Source organism: Kogia breviceps, chromosome 17 (genome assembly GCF_026419965.1).
Source record: "Kogia breviceps isolate mKogBre1 chromosome 17, mKogBre1 haplotype 1, whole genome shotgun sequence".
Taxonomy (NCBI): Eukaryota; Metazoa; Chordata; class Mammalia; order Artiodactyla; family Physeteridae; genus Kogia; species Kogia breviceps.
The window spans coordinates 49,765,954-49,789,421 of NC_081326.1; the positions used below are offsets into that span (position 1 = coordinate 49,765,954).

The 23,468-nt window shown below is 38.1% G+C and overlaps 1 protein-coding gene across 1 annotated transcript in view; it reads right to left on the reverse strand.

Annotated features, from left to right (window-relative positions):
* Positions 1-23,468, reverse strand: part of ANGPT1 (angiopoietin 1) — a 255,408-nt gene that overhangs the window by 89,222 nt on the left and 142,718 nt on the right. Inside the window, exon 2 of the mRNA XM_059042848.2 lies at positions 10,629-10,784. Coding sequence (XP_058898831.1) covers positions 10,629-10,784 — 156 coding nt within the window. The remainder of the gene's footprint in view (positions 1-10,628; positions 10,785-23,468) is intronic.

The window sequence follows — 23,468 nt, forward strand, 5'->3', positions numbered from 1 at the left end:
ACATTCTACTAATTAATGCCTTACATGTCTCAAACATTATATTTGTTCAAGATTGAAGTTGCAGTTGAATGAGAAAACTGAGTTGTTAAATCCATTTTCATATTTCAATTTTCATTTCCTCAAACCCTAGGATGTTCCCATGTGCTAACTGTGTTATATATATTATCTCCAATATTTACAAGTACAAGATAAATGTTAGTACAAGGTCTTAGATATTGTGTGTAACAAAGAATAACTACTAGGCATGTAAAACATGTCTGCCTTGATCCATCACCTCGCAAAAACAAATTAGAAATGTGCAAAAAACTCGTGATATAGTTTAGACAGATTCATGATACAATTACTGAACACCTATCATGTTAGTTCATGTCAGCCCTTCCAGATGTCATCATATCACGGACATGGGTACATATTGAAAAGAGGAATTGTTATGATCAGTTTACAAATGAGGCAACTGAAGTTTAGAGAGAAGCCAGAAACCACACAGGAACCAAGGGAAGAGTTGGGTTTCAAACCCAGATACTGTGACTCTAATTCTAATGCTTTACACAGAAAACCAAGAAGAGGGAGAAACAAACCATCCTGGGTCTTCATCTGAGGAGATGAAGTGACCAGGAACCCAGACTGCACTGAAGACAGACAGTTAGTTATCCTTTCAACTGCACTACACTGGGTCCTCAAGAAACAGTAAATGTTCACCTCATCTTGAATCACAAAGACTCATGCTGCTAGTCAAGCTTTAATATAACATGAGTCTGAGCCATGAACCCAAACCTATCCACCCTCCCAGCAAACATCACACACTCCAGTCCTAGAAGATGCCTTCAAACTGTGCCACTGCCTTTGTCCTGCCCCCTTCTCCTTCTTCTTTAAGGGAGGTAAAAAGGGCAAGGAAGAAGGTAAAATTATAGTTTTAAAAGCTCCCTATGTCATTTGAGAATTTTTAAAACCACCATACCTTTTTTAGAACTATGTATTGAAAGGAACCTGGGAAACCCTCTGGAGGGTCAATATCAATCTAAAGGGTCCTCCTCTAAAAATGACACCAGTAGAACTTTCCTCCTTTGTAGCAGGTCTAAACCTGGGATTATATCAGACGCACACAGAAAAAGCCTTTTCAAAATATACTGACACAATCAGGGCTGGGCTTGGGCTAATGGAGATTGTGGGGAAAGGGGATGTATTTGCAGGGGGAGCAGGACAGGGACTAGGGTGAGATGAGAGAGGCAACTGCCCGAGTTGTAAAATTGAAGGATGTGTCAAAAAAACTCAATAATCAAGATAAGTCATACTTGAATGCAACATTTTGAAAGATCAAAATTAATGTAAAAAAATCCAAGTTGAACACAATATCATTTTAAAATAAAGACAGGATATGCTACTACAAATATATGATTCAGTCTTGCATAACTTGATCTCATTCCTTTCACCCTAGTCCCAGTCCTGCTGAGGGAGTTGGGCCAGGGGGTTAGGAAAAAGAATACTGAGATGGGGCATTTAGCTTTAAAAAAGTTTTAAGCTACTATGATTCATTTATACAACTGTCATGAATATGGATCTGAAAACCAGTCTAAAAGCTACTACTACTAATTAAAACTCATACTTGTGGAGTGTTCTAGAGTTTTAAAAAAGCATTTCCCATCCTGAATTGTTTCATTTGAGGAAACACAGGATCAAGAGGACCTGAGGTTTGAAGATAGAGTTAAAAGCAGCCTCGAGGAAAAAATGGCAGAGAATGTAAAGATGAGGGATGAACAAGATTTAACTTTCAACTATTAAACATATTTTTGTCTGGGAAAGTTTTCTGTTTGTTCGTTAACTAGAATGATAATTTATAAAATAATTAAATAGGGGATGACACACCTGTATTTTTTAGTGAGATTTAGAACAGTGCTTGGCACAGAGAAGACCCTCCATGTACCGTACATTGTCTCACTGAATCAAGCACATCATATGCTGTTAAATGATATCTGTTTTCTCCTTTATTCACTGTATTCTCTGATCACACTTCTTGATATTCTCAAATACCAAAACTTTTATTTTACAAAGGACAAAAATTGTTCTTTTCCATGTCTGAGAAGAACATGAGAGAACACTGAGAACAAAATGGAACCATCCAAAATTCAAAATGAAGTTGTCTGTATCTAAGTCTGGAGACACTATAGCTCCTAATTTTTCTCTACTTTGTCCTACCAAGTCAATTTGCTACACATCAACCAGAGTGCTCTTTTTAAAAACACACATCAGATGTCATTTCCTATATTAAATATGCTAATGACTTCCCTTTGCAATGAGAACAAATTCCAAAGTTCTTGGCCTAGCCCTACAAGGTCCTATGTGATCAGGACCCTGATTACTTCCCAGATCTCACTTCCTTTCAGCTCTCCCCCTTGTTTATTATGCTCCAATAATACTGGCATTCTTTCTGCTACCCCAACATGCCCAATTCATCTCCATCTCAGGGTCTTTGCAGTTTCCCCTGCCTGGAATGTCCACCCCTTCCCAGATGCATGGCTGATTTCTTTTCATCATTCATGTCTTACCTAAGGAGGCCCTTTCTGGCTATTCTCTGTAGAGGAGCTCCCCCATCATCCTCCATCAGGTGGCCCCATTTTACTTTCTTTATGAAATCATCACTATTGGAAATCATCCTGTCAGTTTGCTCATATGCTGCCTTTCTGCCCCGAGAGGATGTCAGCTGCACAGAGGCAGGACGACTCCATCTGGAGCCCTCCAAACCGCCAGAGCCCGGCATGGGGCCTGGAATCCTGGGGCACTCAGAGCTATTTGTTAGATGATATGCTAGGCAGTGGATAGTGAGTCTGTTTTCAAGTTGCATCATGCTCACAGGGGATGCCAAGAGAGGGTAGCAGGCCAGGTGAATATCAAGCTGGACTTCAATTATAACAGCCCAAATCTAAAGCAGCATCTGAAGTGGGAGAAAGAGGGGGACAAATCTCAGAAGTCCAGGCTAAGTGACAGGTCATCTCAGGCCGATTTTGAGCACAAAAGCCAACCCCTTCTCTTCTTTCCCCATCACCTTAACCCAATAGCTGCTTTATTTTAACTCTCTCCCTTGATGTATTAAAATAGGCCTGAAGTTCAAAAGCAGGCAACTGAAGAGAACTGTACAGGAAACTATGATAAATTGACCACTTTCTTTCCATGTGTCTATGGAAACTGCTGCTTAGCAATAATCTCAGTGTTCCATTAAAATGACAAAATACATATCCTTCTTCAGCTTAAACACGTTCCAAAAGCATATATCAGAAAGAAAGAAAAGAAAGAAAGAGATAGAGAGAGAAGGAGAAAAAAGGAAAGGAAAGGAGAAGGAAAGCAAAGCAAAGGGGAAAGTGAAGCGTATATGACACAAGCCCCCAAGAAACAATTTCAAAGGTTAAATTTTTCAGAATATACCACAGAGTAAGGAAGATATAAGACTTGGAACTGCGGATTTGAGGACTATAAAATTTCAGTTCTTTCTTTAAAAAATAAGCAAAATTTTAAAAATAAAAATTACTATTTTTTTTAAAGAAAGTGAGCTAGATAATTTCATCCAGCTTCCCGTTAATATTTGAGTGCCTCTAATCTTCCTTGAAAGGAAAATCTCCCACACAAGAAAATTCCTTTCACTGGCATATTAACTTTGCAATCAGCCTTGCTGTAGGTTTGTGTTTTCTTTTACTTTGTCTTTCAAATAAAAAATTTAACACAAGGTACGACGTCTTGGCAATTAGACTTTTACAGAAGAATGAAGGCTGGTACCTGTACATGGAATGAGAGTTAGATCACCATTTTACAAAATCAATGAAATAATTTATCTGGTCAGTGATGGGCAATGTGACAAAGTATCACCCTACAGTTTTCCTGTTAATTTCCAAGGGGAAAATGGACAATTGGAATGGAGAGCTATGGAGTCTTTTACCCTAACCAAGTTAAAATAGCGTCACTGAGAGGGTGGCAAGCTGGCATTCGTGCCTCCTGATGAGATGGAATAGGAGGTGACCAGTAGTTCTACAAAGTACTCCCACCACCATGTTCAACTCAACCTAATTAAAGGCTGTAGACTTAATTTCCAGTTTAAAAAAAAAGTACAGGGGATGGAAGAGTAAAAGAAATATTCAGACAATTTAAGAATATGGGACAGTATACAGAGCAAAACCTCAAGAAAAACAAGAAAGTCAAACAGAGATAGGCAAGTATTGTATGTTATCACTTATATGTGGAATCTAAAATATAAAACAAACTAGTGAATATAACAAAAAAGAAACACTCACAGTTACAGAAAACAATTTAGTGGTTACAAGTGGGGAAAGGGAAGGTGAGGAGAGGCAAGATAGGGGTAGGGGATTAAGAGGTACAAACTACTATGTATAAAATAAACAAGCCACAAGGATATATTGTACAGCACAGGGAATATAGTCAATATTTTATAATAACTATAAATGGAGTATTAATCTTTAAAAATTGTGAATCACTATGTTGTACACCTGAAACATATAATATTGTAAATCAACTATACCTCACTTTTTAAAAATGTAAGATTACTCCAAATTAAAAGGGACTATTGGGCTTCCCTGGTGGCGCAGTGGTTGAGAATCCGCCTGCTGATGCGGGTGACATGAGTTTGTGCCCCGGCCTGGGAAGATCCCACATGCCGTGGAGCGGCTGGGCCCGTGAGCCATGGCCGCTGAGCCTGCGCGTCTGGAGCCTGTGCTCTGCAACGGGAGAGGCCGCAACAGTGAGAGGCCCGCCGCGTACCACGCAAAAAAAAAAAAAAAAAGGGGGACTATTTAAGTCTTGAAAAGTAAAATGTCTATAAAATTTTGGGCAGAAAAATTGAGGAAATTTGAATGTGAAAATTAGTTAATCTTAGAGAATTATTAATTTTAGTCATAATAATATATAGATAATACTATATATAATTATTGTAATTATATTGTATATTTAAATTTATATTATATATAAACATATAATGTATTTATAATATTATGATAACCTATGGAGTTTAGTAGAGATAGTACTTGTATTACAGATGCAGAAATTTGGGGTAGAAGTAACTTGCCCAACAGAGCTAATTCACAGTAGAGTCATAATGGAAGCCAGGTAATCTGTCTCTAGTCTGAGTTCTTTCCCGTAGGCTCATGCAGCTGTACACAAGTAGCTTCCCCCTGGAAAAGAAAGGTATCTCCCCTCAGTCAATAACAACTGCTATCAAAATGATTTCTTTCAGTCACCAGGAGATCTTCTGCTTGTTGCAGCTGATGGCATCTGACTTGTCTCCAGTACTCACCCCAACGCTACACTAGCATTATGAGGCAGGAAGACGGCCAAATTTCTCATGCTCCTCAGAGTGCAGAGAAAATACATTCATCCAATGTTCTCAGTCAGTCGGAACATCTGTGCAGTAGGCTGCTTCTGTTCAAAGTCCTATTCTGACCCATCCACTATTCGTGGGTATATATTACCATCAACACACAACCCTTAGGACATTGCCCTTGGCTTGGGAGCACTGGGCTGAAATACACAGAAATTAAGAGACTAATATCAGTGAATTTAATCATTCAGTAAGTATTTATTGAGAGCCTACTGTGTACCAAGTACTGTTTTAAATCCTAAGGACACAACAGTAAGCAAGACAGACAAAATCCTTGCTCTCTAGAAGTTTGTTTCTTGGTGCAGGGGTTAGCCAGCTTTTTCTGTAAAGGGCCATATAGTAAATATCTTAGTCTTGGCAGGCTCTGGTGCAACTACTCAATTCTGCTGTTTTATTGAGAAAGCACCCATATACAACATATAAAACTTTATTTACAAAAAAAGATGGCTTTTCGAATTTGACCTATGGATCATGGTTCACTGAGCTCTTTCCTAATGGGTTATCAAACATTTTTTCCAGACCTTTTGAGAAAACTGATTACCAGGGTATTTTCCTTGGATGACCTTGAGCAAATTTATTTTACTGTCATTTCAATTAGGCCAAAGTTAAATATTTATTCAACTATCCTCTCATCAAGTTGAATAGATAGTGGCTCAACTTTGAGAGGTGCCCTTTCTGTCCTTTCAACCTGTTTCCACCTAGAGATTCAATTTCATTTATTAAATTGTTCCTGGACTGCCTTAAATTTATAATTGTATGATTCAAGTCCAAACAACAGGTGTGATAGTTTGTGACCTCTAAGAAGCAGATGATGAATTAGACTTGCAGGAAATTTATTAGGGGACATGCCTGTGAGAGAAAATTGGGAAGAAGCCAGAGTTGGCTAGGGCCACCTTCTGACTGGGATATAGATCAAACCACAGTGAAGAAGAGAGGGAAGGGAGTAAGGCTAACTGGAAGTTTTAGCCTGCAGGGAAGTTGTGCGAAAGTTTGGCAAGGCTGATGGAGAGCTCTTAGCCAAGTCATGTGTCAGTGGAGTCCTGCAGCTCCCAGGAATGGGTCTAAGTATCACTGCCACTATGCGTCATTGGCTGGAAGTGGTCCCTGAGAATTGTGGTCTCTGCACCAACACAGTGGTGGATTTCAGAGCACAGCAGCTGGGGCCATTGGTCTATTACATCACCCCCTCCCACCCCCGTCACAGTAGGAGACTGGAAAGATGCATTGTTATAACTGTGGGGAAAGGTTCCATAGCTAATTAACTTGATGGAAAGTCAAGAAGTTTAGAAAAGTTTTGCCGCATTAACTCAATTAAGCTCACTGAAGATAAAGACTTTTACTTATTGTTGTATTCTATTTAGTGCCTATTAAAATACCCTGCATCAAGGAGGTACTCAAAATATATCTTTAAAATTTTTATTAAATTCTATTTCTAACACTATGGCTCCATATAAATCATTGGAAGTTGAAGGAAACGTAAGCTCAATGTCTATAGAACTTCCCTAAAGTTACACAGCCAGCAAGCAGCGAGGACAACAATGGATGCTAGCATTACACGAAATGATGTGCAGACACATGGTAAAACGCCAATAGCTAGTGGTACCTTCAGCAGAAGCTGCATCTTCATCATTTATAGAAAACATTCAGTTGGTACTATTAGGTCCACATTAATTTGCTTTATCTTATTTCCATTTTATCCTGTGCTTGGACCCAAGCTGTGTCTGCAGCCTTTGAGAGAAAAAGGAATCACAAGAGGGAGGCAGTACAGACAGAGAGCTGGTAAAGCATGTAGACTCATGCCAGACTGCCTGGGTTCAAATCTTCCCTCTAACGTTTACTAGTATTTTCGCCTGGGAAAAGTTGCTGTACCTCTCTGAGTTTCAGTTTCCACATTTTTAAACAAGGGATGATAATAGTACCTACCCCATCAAGTTTTTAAAAAATTATTAAAAAGCTAATAAATGTAAAATTGCTTAAAAAAGAGTCAAGCACAGATTATTAGAGGTAAATTTTAATGTCATTTTTTGTCTACTAGTGTACCTCTAATCAAAATTGGCCTGAGGAAGAAGTCAGAAATAGATTCACACTACAGGAAGGGACATGAATAATGTCTGAAACTAAGCCCTTCATACTGCACACTTGGAAAGAGGAACTGGAAGGAGAGGAGATATTGGTATGAACTGATAAGAGAGTAAGAAAAACACTGCAAGCTGAACCAAGGAGGAAGGAACAGGCCCAGTGCTGGTTCCTGATCTCACCACCATGACCAGCAGAGTTACTTAGATATACTCATTCTCTGTCTCTTTTCTGATCATGATGCCTATTGGGCACAAGAATATTTTTAAGTGCCACTGCAATAAAACTAAGGCTCTACCACCTTTTGTTAAATTCAAGTCAAGAAGGTTAGCAGAGGACTAGAAAGCAGTAAGTTACTTATCTTTATAACAACATCATGTGAAAGCTAGGGCACTAAAATATACTGCAAAACCATTGGCATGAGTTCCTAAAATAACTGAGGACCTGAAATCAGTTTAGGAAAAGCAGCACTTACCAACGAGAAACAAAGTAGAATGAATATGGGAGGAAAAACGTGGGAGCATGCCCGTATAGCCCTAAAGGATCTATTGGTTTATAAATGCTTATTATTAAAGACTAGAGCATTTTGAGATTAAGGAATAATCCAGGATTCGCTTTGTGAACTTGGCCTTGCATCAGAACTTGAGTGCACTTGAATGATTAGGTAAGTAGACTATGTACTGTTGCAAAGGTTCAAATAAGCACCTCATAGATATACATTCACATGAAAAAGGGTTGGAGCATCACAGCTACGAATATATTAAAATGAATATCTTATATATGATAAGATATTCAATATCTTATAATGATATCTTATATCTTTTTAATATATATTAAAAAGATATTAAAATGATGAAAAGAACACCCAGGATTCACTCTTAAGGTAGGACCTAGTTTGTCCGAGCCACTGTCAGACAATCTATCTCCACCTTCCTCTCATTGCAAGTTCTGATGGATTTGAGATTTTTGAGATGTTTTCTAGGTTTCAGCTATATTAAAATTCTTCTTGGAGCATCTAATAAATTTTCATTGGCCTTTAATGACTATTCAACTTTAGCTGCTCTATATAGGGAATAGGTTTATTTCCTATGAATTTTCTGTGCTATTGTCCATAAAGTACACATCTCTTAGCCTTAAGGATGCAGAACAAGTTGTCATCTCTTAAAATTTTACAGAGCATGCATCTTAACAGTTTGGAGATTGGTATGCTGACAATGGGAATTTTTTCCCCAACAACTTCAATTCCCAGTTGGAAAGAGAACCAAAACAACTCAGTTGGGGGGATGGAAAAAAATGAAACAAAATGCTGCCATGTATGTCATAAAACTTATAAAAGAAATGCATAAAAATTTCAAATGTTCAGCCAAGTAGGGTAATATTAATTGTGTATTTCAGTCTTTGAATATATAGAATGCTTTGTAGGAGACGGTGAGCATTCAGTTCTAGTAAAAATAAGAGAGGACACACTCACATTATTCATACCACAAGAAGCTTCATACCACTGAGCAAGCTTGGTTCATAGATCAACAAGCTTGCTCAATGTGATAACAGATTACATAGTCTCATAATTTTTAGTTATAATATGTAATTTTCCCTTCCTCATCCCCCATAACTATCTGATGATAGTGTGCAGCAAAAATTATTTTCCAAACCCTATGTGATCTATTGTTCCAATGTGATCCACTTTAAGCTCTTATTCAATTAGGTAATTATTAGTATTACTAATCAAGGAGGACAGAGAAAGAAATGAGTACGAATCATTTTGAGTACCAAATTCAATTCACTAGCTGTATCAATGTGAGAAAATCATTCAAACTTTCTGTTCTAAATAGTCTTCACAAACATCATTTGTCCATTGGAAAGTGGTGTGCATAATATAAAATGCTCTATCCATGTAAATTATTATTGTTATGTCTCTTTGAATATCAACATTTGATCTGTGTGATGCCATTAACACCAATGACACACAATAGAAATAAGGTTGCACATTATTTTTGAATTTATACTGTTAAAAGAGTTAAACATTAAAGGCCGTTAGAGGTGGCTTTAATGTCTTGGTAATCTACATAAGCAAACCAAAATCTAAGCCAGCCTCAATGCACTTGAATCTAAGAAAGTAAAACTGAAGAACCACCAATCGCAAATAGCCAACTAGGCTTTCCCAAATAAGGCAACTGCTTAAGCTATAGCCAATCAAATAATTTCCTTGCTTTGCTTCTGCATCTTCTCTTTCAAAACTTTTCCCTTAGCTCCTGCAGTAGAGCTAAATACTTTCAGTTAGGTGCTGCCCAATTTGAATCAATGTTCACTCAAACTCTTGAAAATTTTAATGTGCCTCAGTTTATCTTTTAACAATATACTTCACCTTTGATTCCAGAAATCAACTATTACTTTGAGACAGAATCATCCTCTGGATTTCAGAATGGTAACAGGAATAACCATTTCCATGGTTAAAAGGGGATCAAGAGATCATCTTCCAGTCATCAAAAATAATATTTTCATTAAACTGTAATGGTAGGCTTGTGACAGTGATAATTAAAAGGCATTTTACTGATTTGTACATAAAAATGTCATTGTCCAGAGTACAGTAGTGTATATGTGTATATATATATATATATGCATATGCATGTACACGAAGAGTTTTAATTGACTTCTCATTATAAAATCATGCTGAATGAAAACAAAATCTGCACATTCCAGATCAGTTTATTTGGGTTTTTCCTTCCTATCCACTGACTGCACAAAACCTCTGCAGGTGCCATTATTGTTAGAGTACTACTGGAGATAAAACAGGACAGGTCAAAAATGTACATCAAAGGCACCAATTTGACACAAATGGTTATTCTGTTTGACATATATCATATCATAGTTGGTAGCTGAAGTGTTTATTTGAAATTTAAATGCTGATTAAGTCCTTTGCCTGTTTTTGGAAGCACATACAAACAGTCCTAGTCCTGTTTTTGCAAGCACATACAAAGCTAAATATACCAACTCTCATGAAATCAAAAGAAACATGCATAGCATGTCAGGCAGTCATTGTTGTTATTACTAATAAACAAAAATGTATGTTTCCCCAGTCCCAGTGCTGAAATGTGCTCTGTGTTTATGGAGTAAGTTAAAGGAAAAAAAAAATCATCTGGGTTAAGAGTTTGACGACTCTGGCTCAGGAGTGTACCTGGGTCTCAACATCTGTCAGCTTTCTGGTCTGCTCTGCGGTCTGAGAGAGGAGGCTGGTCCCTATCTCGAGCATGGTGGCCGTGTGGTTCTGAACTGCATTCTGTTGTATCTGAGCCATCTCCGACTTCATATTTTCCACAATGTAATTCTCAATCTGCAAGAGATAAAGGACAAAACATACTACATTATAAGCAAAGTCTTTCAGTTGAAGCATGTTAATATTTACAATGATAAAAACAAGACACAGCTGGCAAATCAGCCATCTGGCAGGAATCCTCAGCATCTCTGGGAGCTGGGGAAATCAGAGCAGAGCACACAGGAACACAGTTGCTAACAAACCCGTAATATACTGACACACATATATAATCAACACAATCATAATGAAAATTCACACTTGGATAGTGCTTTCTCATTTAACCCTTACAGCAAAGATAGAGAGTTAAGCACAGATGACCTCACTGTTCTTTTTATTTTATAGCTGAGGAAACAGGATTAGAGAAGGTCAACGATGAGCCTAAGGTCACCAGCAAAAATTCAGCAGTTAGCACAACAATTTAAATCTAAATCTTGGTTCTCTGGTCTTTTCATTATACCATATTGAACACTTATCTCTGAGAAATATTCAGCCTCCTCTGTAATGAAAAATAAAAGACCGTGCTGGGTTAGGGAAATGGGACAAAGAGTGGGAGGGGGCCAGATACCCAAAACACAAGCCTTCAAGGGAATCTTAACGTATAGGTAACAGCATATGAAATGAGCTGCAGAGCCTCAGAGCTAGCTAAAACTATGCTCAGTGCTCCTTTGCAAGTTCAAAAAAAGGCACTGAAAATGTGGTCCATAAAGCAGTATTTGCCCTTCTTGCCTTAGGGAACATTTAGTCCTTTATGGTGCCATCTTAGAGAATACCATGGTTGTAAAATAAATGGTACCATAGGGGGCAAGAAGAATTATTAAGTGACTTACTATGAGAGAGCCCGTTAGGCACTTGGGAGAGTAAAACTGAGCATATTTTTCATATGCTTGAAAAATACAGAAAGAAGCCTACACTTCCCTGTCAGTGCACTTAAATTCTCCCCCACAACTGTGTGGTGACTACATTTTATTACCCAATTACACATAAGGGGAAACTGCATCCCAGAGAAGTCCGGTCCAAGGCCACACACCACAAAAACGGCCAGACTTGGATTTGAGTGCCGAAGTCCTTAACTTTCATACCAACACTGCTAACCACTTGATAGGTCTGCCAAGTTGTGCTTTGTAAGCTGGGTTCCAAATTATTAACAGCTACGTGATTTTTACTGATTTAGTGAACCAAAATATATCCACTATTTTATAATCTAAGTAACACTATTGTCATGTAATAAATATAGCTTAAAACTAAATTCTTCTTCGTAACTTTGGCAGTTCACTTTCTAACAACATTTCTTGCTTATTTCTATTTGTCAAACATGAGTCTGTCCCAAGCTAAAGAAAATGAAAGGTCAGAATCAAATTCATATTGTTATTAATAAGTTCTGACTTTGTTCTTGGTCAATATAAGGTAACTCCCCTTCAACCTTTCAACTCCCCTTCCCGAATTAGAAGTAGGGGGAAAGTTTCAACTCACAAAAATTTATTATAAAACAAGTACAAAATAGATTAGAACACATATCTGGAAATTATCTTAACAAAACTTAAGGTCTCTAGGGTAAATTTAATCTTGGCTTTATTCCAACTGAACTAACATATTTTAACAACAGTGGAAGGGTAGAGGAAATGAGGGTGGGTTGGAGTAACAGAAATCTATTGTTTTAGATTCTGCATCATATGTTCCCTCTTTTCTAAATAACTTCCCTTAACTTTCTTTTGGGAAACTGTCTTTTCCTCCTTCAGAACAAATGCTTTGGGTGGAGTTGTCCCACCCTAACTTCAGGGTTAGGCACATGTTTGAGCCTGACAATCCAGAATGTTCTGCTCCTGCTTAGAGAGAATAAATTGTTCAAGAATGGAAAGGTATTGTAAGCAAGGCCAGTAAGTCTCAGTTATGCAATTTTGTCTAACTAGCCTACAAAAGAACTTCTTTTTCCTCTGTGGTAAGCTGGTAACATATACGCCTGACACTGCTGATGCCCCATTTTTCCATCACAAAACTAGAGCCAGTCTAAGAATGAGGCTAAGTCAGAAAGATAGATACGTAGGTAGACAGCCAGATAGCCAGGTGATACAGATAGAAGGATACTTTTAGAGCACCTCCGTCCTGTCATGTTTTTAGCCAGATCCACCCTTGGACATTCAGTTATAAATTCTGTGATGTCCCCTTCAGCAGCCCACTTTTTTTTTTGTTTTGCGTCAATCACATTGATTTAGTTTCTAACAAAACCAAAAAAGTCTTGACTGATAAATCTGATGGATGCTAAGCGAAGGAAGCCTCAGACAGGCACACATTAGCAGTATGTTCCTTGCTTATCCAGGGAATTTGGGGCTGTATATAAATGTGTATATTCTCAAAAATGGCAGATACGTCTCCATCATGGAGATGATACCTACCATTTATAGCTGACATTTATCCACTGTCTACCATGTGGCAGGCACTGAGCTAAGTGCTTTCCTTTCACAAAAGCGCTTAAATCTCAAAACAACTTTATATGGTAGGTACTGTTATAGCCGTTTATAGGTAAGACTACTGAGGCTTAGAAATCCACAACTTGCTCAAGAACAAACAAGAATTTGGCACCCCCAGTGTCAAAACCCAGGTTTTTAACCTCTAACCTATTCATCTTAAACACTACTTAATTACCCTATGCATTTTATTACATAGGTCCTAAACCTTGTGTGTTTATCCAAACTGCATGGGGAGCATTTAAAAAATGCAGATGGAGGTGCAACACACCAGAACTTTGAATCAGAATTTTCAAGAATATGTACTAGGAAACTATGTATTTTTTTTTTTTTTTTTTTTTTTTCGGTATGCGGGCTTCTCACTGTTGTGGCCTCTCCCGTTGCGGAGCACAGGCTCCAGAAGCGCAAGCTCATCGGCCATGGCTCACGGGCCCAGCCGCTCCGCAGCATGAGGGACCCTCCCAGACCAGGGCACGAACCCGTGTCCCCTGCATCGGCAGGCAGACTCTCAACCACTGCGCCACCAGGGAAGCCCAAGGAAACTATGTATTTTTAAAACTTCCTAGCATAATTCTGATTCAGGCAAAGAGCAATCCTTCTCAAAGTGTGGTCCATAGAATAACTGCCTATATCAGAACTATTTATAAACAGTCTTCTATGAGATAAGAAAATTATAGCAGAATGCAAATTATCTATGTTGCTAAGCACACTGGTGTGTGTGTGTGTGGGGGGGTTATATGTGTGTTTGTATATGCGTATGTGTATATACATATAAAGAAAGTAATGCTCCAATGCTTTAATTTACATTCTGGTGCTAGCTTCTTACCTTGTTCACAAAATGGCAATTTCCTTGAGTAAAAGTGAATTAGACCATCAAATTATTCTATGCCAGATTCCCTGCATACCAAGAAATTTAAAATAACAACTTGGTTTCCTATGCAGATTTCTCTCCTGAGAGAAAGTTCACTAATCAGTGAGCTCCAATACAGATGTGCTTGATAATTACATATCAATTTCTTACGCAGTTGGTTAGTGGAGTCAGTTCCCAGATTTGATTTGCTCTGGGTGTAATAATCATCATGTGCCCCAGTCTCCATAGAGGAGGACACCCTCTGGCATAGAGTGACTATTATATCAACGTTCAGCTGCTTTGTGGTCCTATCTCTGTTAGATACTATCTATTCATCTATTCTGTATTATTGTGCTTTTTTTTTTAAACTGTAAAACTTAACACTAGCAAAGCAAAATATCTGCTTTATGCCAGGATTTATCACAAAGAGCTTCCCAATTCTGCTGACCCTGTTGTAGAAATAAAGGAGGTCTCCAACCTATCCTAAAATTCTTATTTGGGCTGCCATGATGAGTAACATGAATCTAACTCTAGCTAATTATTTTTTAATCAAATGGGGCTACTCTAAGAGTAACTGCTTTTTAATGCGAAAGGTAATGGCACACTGAAGTAGCAAAAACCAGATGTAGTTGATTTAAAGGCTGAGGAGAGAGGCAGAAGTCAAATATACAATGTGTGATTAATAAGGAGGACTACTTTCATCTTAATCTCTAAACATTCCTCTGTAGATGTATAACTGTGAAATCCATCTTCACGTGCTATACTAGCCTGGTTCAGAAAAGATTTGTAACAAATTTGATTGTCTTCATATATTCTGTACTGGTTTCAAAATATGTTTACAGAATATGATGGCTACTTCAAGGTTCAACATTTTATAAACATCTAAGATGTGAATCTTAAGCTTAGAATTTGCTGACCACAAGAGCTAATGGGTTATAAAGTAGGAGATTCCCAATCTGAATCATTAAATTATTTGACTATACTGTCACTCTCAGTGTCTGACTCCAGAGTTTTATAAAGTATTGGCCAAAAAACTAGTAAGAGGATGTAGGATGTGGTTTGAAAAGACATAATAAATGGTAAACGATGATTTTAAAGTAAGGAAATAACGTTGCATTTGTAAAGTGATTTCGTGTTTACAAAGAGCTTTCATACACCGTCTGACTTGATTCTTATACCAACGTTACAAGGGAAGTATTGACTCCATTTATAGTTTAAGAAATTGAGGCTCAGAGGCCTTAGGTGTCTCGTTAGAAATGAAAGAAAGGACTCAAATCTATCTTCTGACGTTCCACTAACCTCAGAGTTGTGGGAACTGTTTTGTTGTTGGATTGGTTGGCTGGTTGATTGACTGATTAATTGATTTACTGATTTCATTTTTAGCCAGCTCACTGAGAATTCATTTACTTTTTCCTTTCAGAAAAACATGCAACATTAGAGGGTGATTACTTAACTCTGCTTCACCATATTAGAGGCCAAATTAATTTGAGATGAGGTGAGAGGTCTAGGGCCAGGTATTTGGAAAGTTCACTTTGCTAGCACTTTTAATACAATGGGTCATTAAAAATCCTCTCATCAGCGCCTACCTTTTTTTCTTAGTATGCAGTTTATAATAATACGTTTGTCTTCTTCCTCTGATTTTAATTTTTACAAACTACTGTTAAATATAACAAAGGTAATAACAACAATGACAATATGCTAAGCCTCTACCAAAGCTAGGTTATGTACCAGGTTTTACAAATATATATCTCATTGACTACTTGTAACAATCCAGCCACTCTATTATTTTTTCTCATTTCACTGATAGGGAAACAGGCTCCAGAAGTTAAGCAAATTGTCTATGATCACACAATAAAAGTTGCAGTAGAGCTGTTACACTGCTTTGAAAGAAGCGAGACGGCCCCTCAGGATATGCTCCTTTTACAGGATGGTCACCCATCAAGCACAAGCACACTATCACAAATGTAATAGACAAATTCCGGTAACACACAATATTCATGAAGGGAATACATAAATTGAAGGCTACAGAATGGATGACGTGAAACTGTCCAAAGACAGATAATTTTTCACTTTTTTATTTAATTATTTTCACAGTGATTGATGGCTGTAATATCCTGGGAAATGTTATAGGTGGTGAGAAAGGAAATGTACAGTCCACTTGACAAGTAGCATTATTAAATAGAGAAATAAATATTTTTAAGAAGTGAAGATGGGCTTCCCTGGTGGCGCAGTAGTTGAGAGTCCGTCTGCCGATGCAGGGGACGCGGGTTCGTGCCCCGGTCCAGGAGGATCCCACATGCCGCGGAGCGGCTGGGCCCGTGAGCCATGGCCGCTGAGCCTGCGCGTCCAGAGCCTGTGCTCCGCAACGGGAGAGGCCGCAACAGTGAGAGGCCCGCGTACCGCAAAAAAAAAAAAAGAAAAAAAAAAGAAGTGAAGATTATCAGCCATTTGTAGTACACTCATAAATTGCACACCCAAGTCTTTTGCCCAATGACTAGTAGAGAATTAATGCTATCGTTTTCCACTGCAAAAGAGAGTTTTGAGAGAGAGCTCTTACTGGGCCCTCAAAATTCTTGCCACTTCATGTTCATGAGAACCAAAATCTTTGTGAGATTATGATATGTCTTGCATGTGAAATGCATTCTCTATCATTTCACTTCAAGAGGTCACTTCAAGGAATCTCTTAAAACTCTTAAACGACAGCTTATCTTAAAGCACAAAGAACAGAATTTCCCCGTGTAATTCTTAAGAAAATAACATTTTAAGCCCTATAAAAATTGACAAAGGCATTGTTCACTTAAAATATGTTGTAGATTAAGTGGACTCTCATTGAATGTTGCTGCATATGGTATTACTCAGTTATGGCAAAACACCATGAAATAAAGTAAAAGAGTAAATATGGGAAAGCAATAAAAAGGTAAAGCAATGCAAAAAAAATGCCTTAAATGTTGATGCTTTTATCAAATATCATTGTTTCATAAATCCGTGGCAATTCTGAAAATGCAACCAAATCTAGGTTTATGGTTTTATAAAAAAGAAGGCTGAGGCCAAATATATTATTTGCTAGAATTTCTATTATTAGAATTTCCAGTATACTCTTTCTTTTATGAAATGGAGAAGTATAATTAATTGTCTTTATAGACAATAAATCTATTTAACTGACATCTGAAACAGCTTTTGTACTGATATGTGTGACATGCATCCCGTTTTTCATTTCGGTATCTGAAAAAAATACTACTTAGAGGAGAAAGAAAACCATTAGAATAACTGAGCTGGAAGAGACATTAAATATTATGAGCTCCAAGAATCGCATTTTATAGTCTTGGTGACTGAGGTTCAGAGAGGTTATAGAAAGCAAGGTGAAACAAATAATGTCAGATGCCGGGCTGTGGTCACTCAGTGTGTGGGAAACTCAGACTTAATATCATCAGGCTGAGTCAACAACAATGGCTGCTGGTATTGTTGGCCTACCCCACATTTCTTTTCCTATCCCTTGTTTCCTGCTACTTGCTTTACTTCTGATGGTTCCTGATTTGAGGCTACCCTTTCACAACATTAATTCATACTTAAAAGTTTTGGTGGGTTTTTTTTTGTTTTTTGTTTGTTTGTTTGTTTTGTGGTACGCAGGCCTCTCACTGTTGTGGCCTCTCCCGTTGCGGAGCACAGGCTCCGGACGCGCAGGCTCAGCGGCCATGGCTCACGGGCCCAGCCGCTCCGCGGCATGTGGGATCTTCCCGGACCGGGGCACGAACCCGTGTCCCCTGCATTGGCAGGCGGACTCGCAACCACTGCGCTACCAGGGGAGCCCAGTTTGGGGGGTTTTAACTTTGCTTTCTGGACTCTACCCTTGCTTTCCAGCACTAATGCCCACTAGCTGCTCCTTAGTCAATGAGCCTCAGTATCCCCCTGATTTTATTCTCCCTATGTATCACCCCACAAATGGAAAAAAACTGAGACCAGACTCTATATTAGTTCAGGCTTATTAACCCTCCATCAGTTCACTTCAGTCCTAGCAAATATGTGATGAACGCATCCTATGCACTAAGTCTGGTACCAGATACTACCAATACAAAGAGTTGAGTCTTGTCGGAAATAGACGCTTATAGATGGGTCATTTCAATAGACTTGGTGAATACTCTGGAGTTTACCTCTGACTATATTTCTTCCTGTAAATATTCTTATCTCTTTTTGATAAGAAGAAGCTCTCAGCTACTGAAATTAATAATGTTGAGGGGATGATTGTTATATCCCCTCCAAAAGAGTAACAGCAATACCCTTGCTGAGGTATACGGAGAAGCTAAGCTTCAACTGTACCCCAGAAAAATTCCATATGAATAAATTCTTCTTCAATCATTTTTCTTGGTTATAACTCTTTTAAGACCACATTTTTGTGGCTGCTGAAAGTTGCCATTTCACATATAGTGCCCCATAGTTGAGTCAGGACCCAGGAAAATCATTCTCTCTTCACATAAACAGATGAGATGTTTTCTGCACCAAAACACACTTCACTAGCCCGGAACCTCTCTTTTACATCCCACTTTCTCACACACAGGAAAAGTGAGAGTCATGAAACTTTAAAAATATTTATAGGGCTTCCCTGGCGGCGCAGTGGTTGAGAGTCTGCCTGTCGATGCAGGGGACATGGGTTCGTGCCCCGGTCTGGGAATATCCCACGTGCCGCGGAGCGGCGGGGCCCGTGAGCCATGGCCGCTGAGCCTGCGCGTCCGGAGCCTGTGCTCCGCAACGGGAGAGGCCGCGACAGGGAGAGGCCCGCGTACCGCAAAAAAAAAAAAAAAAAAATTTATAAATGTCTGCTTAATTTTTCTCTTTACATTTTTTAAAGGGAGATGAAATGTAAAAAAACACACTCAGCCACGACTCAGGTTATCTGGGTTTTAATCCAGGTACTATTGTTGATTTACTCTGTGAACTTGGTCAAGTCACTTAAGCAAATTGGGTTTTAGATCTTCATCTAGAAATGAAGGGCTGGTTTAGATTCTTTTAAATATCTTTTGAAGCTCTCAAATTACTTCATTTAAGACATCCTTTACAAAGTACAGGAGTCTGCAATATTTTAATTTTTATTTATTATAGAAAATCAAAATATGGATGGATATATCTATGTCTATAAAATATATAGTACATACCCTTGTGGCAGTTAGAAAACAATGATACAGGAACACAACAGAAAAGTCATGGATCAAACCTCTATAGCAGGCACATCTGTTTTCAGATAAAGAGCTAGAACCTCTGATTCCCTTCATCTCCAGGCAGCATTCTGCCCAAAGTATATTCCTTGCCTTCCCCCAACACAGCCTGGCTATCTTCATATATTTCTTATGTTAATGAACAGTGCTACCACCACCTTCCCATTCATCCAAGTCACAGGAAGCATCTTTGACTATCCCTTATCTTCATATTCTGTATTCCATCAGTACCAGATTGTGCTGCTTCTGCTTCCTGAAGGGTGCCCAGGTCCACCCCTCTCCCCTCTTCCCCTTCTCTCTACCATATCTTTTTATCCTCACTGGCACTGACTTAGGGCAGAGTCTTGTCATTTTTCTTCTAGATTTGTTAATGGCCTAAACACTGGTCTCCTGAATCCAGACTTGCTCCCTCCAATCTATCATCCGTGGCATAACCAAAGGATTCGATCGCTGTGAAACACAGATTTGGCCTTGCCACGCCACTTCTTAAGCTCTTCCAGTAGCTTCCACTACCTGCAGCTAAAGTCACAACTCCTTAATCAGCAGTGAAGAATCCTTATGATCCAGACTTGGTTTCCCTCTCCCTACGTGTACCTTATGCTCCAGACCTACCAAATTGTTTGCCTTTTTCCAAACACACATTATTTTCTTTTGCTTCCATGCCTCTGCATATGATTTGCTCTGACTGGAAGGTTCCTTTTCTACCTCATCCTCCCTTTTCCTGGGCTAGGTCCTGATTTTCAATATCAGTTCAAATTTTTTCTCCTTCAGGAAACTTTTCATGACTCTCCTCTCTATAATACCCTTCCTTTGTACTTCTAGAGCATCCTGTGACTCTTTTCCTTTCATAATAGTATTGCCCACACCCCAGTACACCATTAGCTCCTTGAGGGCAAACACTATCTTGTTGAGCTTGGTACCTCTTAGTACCTGGCACACAGTGAGTCCTCAACAGTATTTAGATAAATAAGTGAATGTATGAATGAATGAACTTCTATATGAAAATAACAGCCTCCGATTGTGAGCTTAGCTTAGTTATATTTGTTCCTGAAAGTATGAAATATCACATTACCAACTTTCAGTGAGGTCTTTTTGGAGGTCAATGGGACCAATGTAAATGATGCAAAAGTAGACAGGTCTGAAGACAAATATCTTCACCCACGGGACCACATAATCCTATCTTGTCTTCCTGTATCTTCCCCACTTTTCTCAATCATCTCTGTTATGGGTAATTATTTAAATTAAGTAAAATCCAGCAAACACACTGAAAATGAGCCATGTGTTAATCACTGGACTATACAATGAAAGCAAAAGAATGAGTAAAACTTGACTCTGATGATCAAGACTGTTTATAATGCAAGTGTGTTACAAGTGCTGGAATGAAGGTACAAATGTCCTTCCTGCCTGCTGGGGTAGGATGAAAGAAGGAATGACTCTTCTAAGTGAGGGAATCAAGGACATCTTCCCAGAAGCAATCCCGAATGAATATGGCAGGGGGGGGCACAAATTTCTTATGTCTGCCTTAATACACAAAAATGTGGCCTGGAAAACCTGGAGAATGTGGGGATAAAGAAGGAAGCCAGAAAGACTAAGACAGCACGCGAGGAACGGTGCTTGCTTAGGTAAGGTGACTTTCCTGACCACCTCTTGAAATGTACTGTTCAGGAAATCAAGAGATAAATCAGTCAGAAGCATGGGCACGCCACTGAGGCCACACACACAGGGCAAGGGCATGCTATCAGATTTTTAATGTGAGACTCATTAGAAAGCTCAGGCAGATAATTTCTTAGCACTTAACTAAATTTTCAAACACACTAAGCATAAAATTTACCGCTTTAATAAAACATATAAGTGCATTTCTGTGTGTGTGTATATATATATATATATGTTGTGCGTGTGTATTTACTTGCACACATATGCTCTCACACACATATATTCTTATACTCTCAACCTACATGTTTCAGGTTTTACATTCACACTTTGTGGTTCTGTTCATTTCATTGTAGTTTACTTCATTAAAGATTCAAGTAAAAAAACTAATGCATCACTTTCCTCTGGATGAGGTATGTTTTATGTCAGATTTAATCAGTATAGATAATGCCTGTTAAACAGTCATGGACAGCTTCAGTATCTGCCCAGCAACTGAGAAACCTTTCTCCCAAATTCTGAATTTACACTTAGATGACAGAAAAAAGGGAAGAACCACAAAGCAACTTTGTATACATGGTTTTTGTATCAGTGAAAGTGATAGTTTTTAAACTAAAGAACATATTGTTTCAAACAGAAAACTGCAAACATAAATTCCTTTAATTTAATGCTTTTTAGTTTCTTATCTGGAATGAAATTTACACCCCCCCCCCCACATTACATAAAATGCATTCTGGTTCACTTAAAAAGAACGAGCTTTGACATCTGAACTAGAGACCACCCCAACAGATGGGAGGTTGTGGGCAACTGATAGGGTAAAAGAGACTCTCCACAGAAGAATTCTAAGAAACATCTTCTGTAAACTACATTTTTTCCCTCCTATGAAAAATGGCAGAGATGCAAACAAGTAACTTATGATGTTCATTTTTTTAAGGGAAACCTCCTATGTTAAATGAAAACACTGCAAGACAGATCATGAAATCTAAGTAGTCATCAGATGATATAAGATACACACTAACGAAAATTCAAAAGCCTTAATAATGAAGGAATTTATAGATTTTCAGGAATACCACTAGTAGGTAGAAAAATGCCATCATTTTACTCTGGTATTTCATATAAAATTGCAAGGTATTAGCACTTAAAATCTAACCTTATTCCAATAAAACCCCACTGTTCAACGTTCTTTTTAGGCTATGACTTTCCCACATATGCTGCCGTTTCCTTTTTGAAATACAGTTGCTCTATGTGTCTTCCTTATCTTCTATAATATCTCTTAAGTTTATGATTGCTTTTTTAAATTAACTTTTTATCTGCTTAAATGTGGCAAAATTAATGGTAAGAGCATGTGTGCCTGTATGTATTTTTCCTACAATAGGGGATTTCTCAATGGAATGTACAAGAAGTTTGTACAGGCATAAAACTGTCAAAGTCATTGTATAATACACATTCCAAAGCATTGTGTGAGGTCTAATTTTTCCTGAATAATATTTGTTGAGTAGTTTTTATTTAAATTACCTTTGGTCTAAGTACTAGAAAGATTAGTAGGCTGGAAATAGTCATTCAAAGCATAAGAAAGAGACAGTGATTGCTGACATCTTACAAATGAAATAAAATCCCCATTTTTCCTCACTTTGATCAAAGGATGACAGACACTGGATGTTGTTTCTTCTTTCACAAAGACCATTTTGGTGCCCTAGTGATGCTTGTTACATCTCAAGTGTTACTGGAAGGGAGCCCTAATTACCATTACAATGGATTGGGCTCTCTTAGAATTAACCTCATACCACAAGAGAGAATGAAACTGAGCATGAGTAACTGTTTAAAGTACCTGCTCCCGTTACCACATGCATCGCCAGAGGAATTCTGTAAATGTTTGTTTTAAAGACTCACTCATCTAGTTTTGGGAGCTGTAGACCACCTCACAGTGTTCCTTTTGATTTCATCCCATCCCCAACAAGCAATGACCACTCAAAACCATTTGTTTTTCACTAACTGAAAGAAGGTTGGTCTCATTTTTGGAAAGTTTAAAGCTTGGAAACTTAGAAATATTTTTTAAATCATGAAATATTGTTAATAGACACCATAAAGCTAGCATTAAAAATTTAGCAGATGTCATATTTTGACATATTTGATTTGAATTTTCTTTCTTTTTTTTTTTTTAGTAAGAAATAAAATGTTATCTGGACAATAACAAAAGCACCCCCTCCAAACACACACACATCCTGAAGTTGATGTGAACTTATACAACATAGGTATATACCTAAAATAATAAGCTATATACTGTCTAGTATATTTTCTAGATTTACAAAAACACTACCTTATTATTAGGCTCCTTAAACTCTCCTGTTTTTTAATCAACATTATGTTTTTGAGACTTAGACATATTAGTAGTATAGTTTTATTATGCATTACAGGAAGGAGTCAGGTTTAGTAATTTTAATGGCTAATAAAACAGTCATATCCCAAGGCTTGACTAACTCAGAAGAGAGGAGTACAAACTAATTAGACACATTACCCTGAGTTCTAGCTCTGTCAC